At 42.9% G+C, this 6,328-nt stretch overlaps 1 protein-coding gene across 1 annotated transcript in view; it reads left to right on the forward strand.

Moving 5' to 3' along the window:
• The first annotated feature begins 800 nt into the window (after positions 1-800).
• The window catches only part of Cpb2 (carboxypeptidase B2), a 37,867-nt gene continuing 32,339 nt past the window's right edge, over positions 801-6,328 (forward strand). Inside the window, exon 1 of the mRNA XM_031360837.1 lies at positions 801-1,071. Within this exon, the coding sequence (XP_031216697.1) occupies positions 1,001-1,071 (71 nt within the window). The 5' untranslated portion in view covers positions 801-1,000. The remainder of the gene's footprint in view (positions 1,072-6,328) is intronic.

Consider the following 6,328-nt stretch of genomic DNA (forward strand, 5'->3'; position numbering starts at 1 on the left):
CCCCGATTTATGATCTATCCTCCCCATGGTTCGATTTACAGGGGAAGTCATCTTAACCCCATGACTTTGCTTTGGTGGCCTTAAATCTCAGGGAAGTCTGAATCATCCAGGGTTTTGTCTTTTTTCTTTCTCAAATGCCTGTTGTGGAAAAGCTGGATGGACTAATTTGCAAGTTTCCTTGGCCTAATCTCAGGAACAGTTAAGTGCACTTACAAGCCAGAATGTGGGGGAGGCTGTCAGGACTCAGTCTGCTTACAGAGTGCAGATGCCACCTGAGGCTAAACGGAATCTCAGGTCCTGGTTCATGTCATAGGGAAGAAGAAAGCTTTCTTCCCCTGACCGTGTCCTTGTCAACACTTTCAACTTAGGTGAAGATAGAGGGTGAGTTCTTCCTAGTGTGGCTTACAAAGCTGAGCAGCAGAGTCTGTGTAGAGGACTCTGGAGTCTCCATTAAAAAAATATCTTTCTTTAACCACAGGGAAAGATAGGCCCACCATCGTGGTTGCTATGGGGCTGGTACAAGCAGTACAGAGTTCAGGCAGCTCTGGATTATGTTTGTTCACAGAACATCATCAAGGTAACCACCATGAAGGCCCATCACCCATCAGATGATTAGCAATAAGCAAGGGCCAGTGCAAAATCACAAATTTACTTACAACATTATGAACCTTTTTGGGTTTGTTTTGTTCAGTTGCATGAACTTTATGTATAACGTCACGCCCCAACGCCAGGATTAAGGTTGTTTACACTAGACACGATAGACATGCTCGCCATGATCTGTGGTTTTGTTTTTTGAGGGTTCAGTTATCACACAATCTGACTAATTGTATGTGTGTGTTTCTTTTAGACTGTGGAAATGGAAGCTAAGTCAACTGAGCTACAGAAATCAGAGGGAACTCGCTGTTACACTTTAACTAGTGTGTAAAGAAGACTCTTAGGCAATTAGTTATCTGGGACTTTCTCCCCAAGGAATTTGGTTGCTCAGCAAGTCACTGTTGGGATGAAGCTTTATGGCCTCGGAGTCCTGGTAGCCATCATCCTCTATGAGCAGCATGGCTTCGCCTTTCAGAGGTAACACCAGGGACCTAGATGGGCTGGGTCCTTCCAACTTGTGTGCCTCTCACAGTGCAGAAGTAGTGTTGGGATGGAGAGCCAGCTGGGTAGAGGCCAGTTCCTTCAGAGACTTAAAGTGATTTGGGGCTAACAAGGGGTCAGTAGGTTTTTGTTTTTGTTTTTGTTTTTTTTTATTTTCTCCTTTCATTGTACCAGTGTGATAAGTATATTCAGAGGCTATGGAGATTAAATAAACAAATTGGACCTTGACTAATCAACTGTTTCTTCACACCACATATGATTTAGACTCTTCCTGCCTTAACACATAGATGTATGAACTAAGTAAGTTTTATCTTCATCTTCTTCATAGAGCAGAGGATGGGGAAAAGGTAAAGGTGTGAAGTAGATCTGGATTGTATCCAATCATTGAGCACAGGCCATGAGAAGACGCTGAGTTACAATGGACAGATAGAAGAACTTAGCTATTTCTTCCTTAGCTTCGTGGAGTGACTTCCTGAGGATCTTTGACTGTAAACTGAATAGAACACAAGAGAATGCATGTTAGAGCACACATAATACATGGGATAACAGTTACAGCATACCTGCTGTGTTATGATTATTAACTAGTCAATGCTAAGCTTTAACATTTACATATAACTTTGGAATTAGTATACTTTTTCTTTGTTTTGCTTTTATAAACCTTTTCTCCATGTCTTTGAGATGGGCCTTTGTCTTTCTCTTACTGAATCACGGGGAGAGACGGCACGTGATCCCAGGGTGGGTGGGGAAGAGTCTACCCATCAAAACCTTTTTTGAGTCATAAAACCCATAGAGTATTCACTCGTTCAGGTAATGTTGCACGTCTGAAGCTGTGTTTATGATAGCTGGCTGATTCTGTTTCGATGCAAGGGATTGTAAAGTACCAAGCAGTAAATTCCATTGTGAGAGAGTTGTTAGTGAGTTCATACAAAGATCAGAATAGCTAGAACAGTTTGTGACTCACGAGTCTGTATTTTATTAATAGTTAAGTAAGTATGATTTTAGGATCTTTGTGAGTTCTAATATTCCATAATTTGATGGTTGTCTTTTGTTAGAAGAAAGGCAGCAGAAACTCTAATAACATCATCTAACCCTGACCCTGAACCTGACCCAGAACCTGACCCTGACCTGACCCTGACCCTGACCCTGACCCTGAACCTGACCCTAACCCTAACCCTAACCCTAACCCTAACCCTAACCCTAACCCTAACCCTAACCCTAACCCTAACCCTAACCCAGTTCCTGTAGAGGCAACACCATTGTCTTTGAGTGGATGGGGCAGAAATTCATTGTTATTTAGGAGTGTGTTTGATTCATGTGCTAGACTGGACACAATATTGCTTCTCTACATTACATTGACTCTGAGTTTCTTATCTCCTGCCCAAGCTTCTCAAGTAGATGTGCCTGGACTACAGATGTGCACTACTGAGCTGGCTCAAGTCTGGCATCTTGATTCTATGTTAAACTACACAGGGTACTCATTGCAGCACAAGACACGGAAAGATCTCTCTGTATCTTTACAAAGTCATTAAACTGTACCAGTTCAGTGGAGCTAAGTAATGCAAATGAAAGAGATAGACAAAGGGACATAAGGGTTTGAGCAAGAATTCCCTCTCGCACATGGTTCCTACTTGCTTTGCTCTGGCACGTACTCTGAAAGCTATAGAGACGGATGCTTGAAGAGTGGAATGAGAAAATGATTACAGTTTAGCCAAATAATGCTACATGGAAAATATGTAGCGCTTTCGCGTACCTGGAGGACCTACATGTGAGTGAGAGGAAAAGGAGGGGCCACTTTGGAGACAGAAGCATCCCTGAGCTCTGAACTCTCACCCCTGCACTAGAAATAATAAGATGAACCCCCTCCCCCAGTGTTTCTGAGTTCTGCTTTTTTTTAGGAGTAAGCTATTACTACCACTAAAAGAAAAATCTAATTTCATTCAGCGCGACAGCCTTTGATAAATTCTTATTTCTGGGGGTTAGAATTTAAACCTTTCCAGAAAGCCGTAACCAGCTGGCATCTGCCTGAAGCTGTTCTTCGTTACTATTTTCTTGCCATGATCATTTTCCTAATAACAGTTTGTGTTGGAGCAATGTCCTCATGGTTGATTTGTAGGTGCATGCTGAAAACTCTCATCGGTGAAATGCCTTGGAACCACAGCCACAAAACAGCTTGTATAAAGGCATAAATACCATACGCCAAAGAGGAAGGCAGCTGAGGCCCACATTTCCGTATTCCGTTGATTTTCAGGGCCAGATAAATAAATAAAATACTAGCAAGCATCTTGTAAACAAAGTCATTAATTGTATTGTGCAATGATTATCTAAGTGGAGTCTGTCAGCCCAGGCCATTGGGAAAAGACAAATGAGAAACATGGACAGAGAGGAAGAGAAGGGTTTGGAGAGGAGGGCATGGAGGGCATCATAGACCATGGCACATGTGGTTTGTTAATATCACACTCTGGCTGGGTACCCAATTCCAGTCATTCTCTTTCAGTTATTAGTTCCATGGAATCATTATTTTTACCTCAAGGAACAGACCACCAGTGGCACCCACACACTGCAAAGCATATATAACATCACAACCTGAAACTGTCTGTCTGTCTGTCTGTCTATCAGCTATCTATCTATCAACTACCTATCTATCTATCCATCCATCTATCTATCTATCTATCTATCTATCTATCTATCTATCTATCTATCTATTCATCTGTCTATTTATCTGTTTATCTATCTATTCATCTGTCTATCTTTTCATCTATTTGTCTATCCATCCATCCATCTTTTCTATCAGCTGGCAATGTATCTATCTACCTATGTACTTATGTATGTATGATCGAGCTCTTCTTCCTCTGTGCTTATGTGTTTTATTTTATTTTTAGTGCAAGGTTTTTTTTTTTCTTAAATATTTCTTGTGCAAACACTAATTATCACTATAGAGATTTGTCTTGGTTCAGGTTTTTATTCCATATTCTATCATGACCAAGAAGCAAGCTGGGGAGGAAAGGGTTTATTCAGCTTACACTTCCACATTGCTGTTCATCATCAAAGGAAGTCAGGACTGGAACTCACATAGGGCAGGAACTTGGAGGCAGGAGCTGATGCAGAGGATATGGAGGATGCTGCTTACTGGCTTGCTTTCCCTGGCTTGCTCAGCTTGCTTTCTTATAGAACCCAGGACTACCAGCCCAGGGAGGGCCCAGGGAGGGCACCACCCACAATGGGCTGCCCTCCCACCTTGATCACTGATTGAGAAAATGCCCTTACAGCTGGATCTCATGGAGGCATTTCCTCAAGAGAGGCTCCTTTCTCTGTGATAACTCCAGCTTCTGTCAAGTTGACACACAAAACCAGCCCGTACAAGATTCAACAAAACACACCTTTATCTCTTGTTGCCCCTGGGCATTCTACATAGTGGGATTATTTTTCTTCAATGATGCACAGGTCAGAAGAATCTCATGGCTTTTCAGCCCACTGTGAAGTAACTGACAGACCTTGGGCTGTATTAAAATACAAAGTGTCTCTATTCAGAAGATAGAATATCATCTCCAGGGAAGCTATTGTTCAAATTTCTCCGTCTTTCTTGTTAAAAAGAAAAACTTTAGATTAATTCAACGAGTCTGTTGATTGGAATGAAGAGAGCAGCTTACAAATCCCCCGGTTCTGACAAGTGTTCAGAGGGCCTCATCCACTTAGGTACAGAAATGGGATGTTTGGGAACGGAAGAGCACGGTTTATTGACTGCATGTGTGCTATTTCAGCTGATCTAATCGGAAGAGCCTGCGACTGGCTCAACCTCAGTTGCTATTTACAGTGCCTGGCTCAACCTCAGCCACTGGAAACACAAAACCAAAACCAAACAAGAAAACCTCCTAACTCAGTGTTTAGAGTAGCTTGAGTCAACTGCCACAGGACTCTTGCAGAAAGTAGTCATGGTCCCTTTAGACCAGTGGTTCTCAACCTTCTTAATGCCACTACCCAGTAATATAATTCCTTATGGTATGGTGACCCCCACCCCCACCATAAACTTACTTTAGTTGCTGCTTCATAACTGTAATTTTTCTGTTATGAGTTGTAATGCAAATATCTGACAGGCAGGTTATCTGATATGTGACCCCCCAAAGGGGTGCTGACCCACAGATTGAGAACCACTTCTTTAGCTATTTCTTACAGTGCTACAGTGTCTTTGGCAGGTATATAGATTCTCCTTCTGGCAAGAAAATCTGGGTGTAAGTACTGACTCCAATCTGGAAACTGGACAGTGGTTTATGACGTTTGCCATGGTAGCTTGTCTTCAGCCCCTCTCAAGTGTCCATCTTTGCCATATCTTGATTATAAAGATTAAGCGATAGTCTTACTAGCTACTCATGTGACTTGGCCCTGGGAATGTTTCATTCTCTTCGCCCCATAGCTCCCTGAAGGTCATGTCTTTCTGGCTGCCGCTCCAGCTTGAGCCTTGGCACCTGGAACTGACAGTAGAGTGTGGGGGGTTGGGGGGATCTTATCATCTCTGTTGCTATCAGGAAGCTCCAGTCTGTGGCAGAATGCCCTACACCAGCTCTGTGAATCGAATCTGCTTCCTTGCCTACCTTCCAGGACAATAACAAGGATTGAAGCTTGGCAGTGGAAATGCAAATGCTGGGCATCACAGGGGGGGAAAAAGTGACCCTTCCCTAAGGGGTGTTCTCCGCCATGCTGATGGGCTCGACATTCTAGTTAGGTCTTTAGGAAGGGTTTGGATGGTAGGATGGTATTTAGACCCTTGGAGAAAACAATGGCTTGCACTAACTAAACTAAAAATAGCAGAATTAATGTGGCAGACACTTAAAGTGTGTGTGTGGGGGGGGAATATTCATAGACTGAGACACGTCAGGATATACAGACCATGCCAGATGGCACACTGCCTATTGCAGTGGTCAGGGACGAAGAGGAGGCTCCGCAGCACTGGAGTCCAGAGTGCCTTCTTTAGTCAAGGATGTATTTAGTAGTTGTCATTCTTGTTGTTGCTACTGCTGTTGTTGCTGTCATTGGTTTGGTTTGGTTTGGTTTTTCTGAGTAAATAAAACGTTAAGACTTTCTTTTTCATTATTTTTTTAAGAAGGAAAAAAATTCGAGAGAAAACACTGAAACTGTGTCACCCAGAGGAAAGCTCTTCAGCATGCCAGGGACCATTTTTTCCTGTATTTCCTGCATTTCCTGCCTCTGCCCCTGCCCCTGCCCCTACCCCTGCCTCTGC

Source organism: Mastomys coucha, unplaced genomic scaffold (genome assembly GCF_008632895.1).
Source record: "Mastomys coucha isolate ucsf_1 unplaced genomic scaffold, UCSF_Mcou_1 pScaffold9, whole genome shotgun sequence".
In the NCBI taxonomy this organism is placed as follows: Eukaryota; Metazoa; Chordata; class Mammalia; order Rodentia; family Muridae; genus Mastomys; species Mastomys coucha.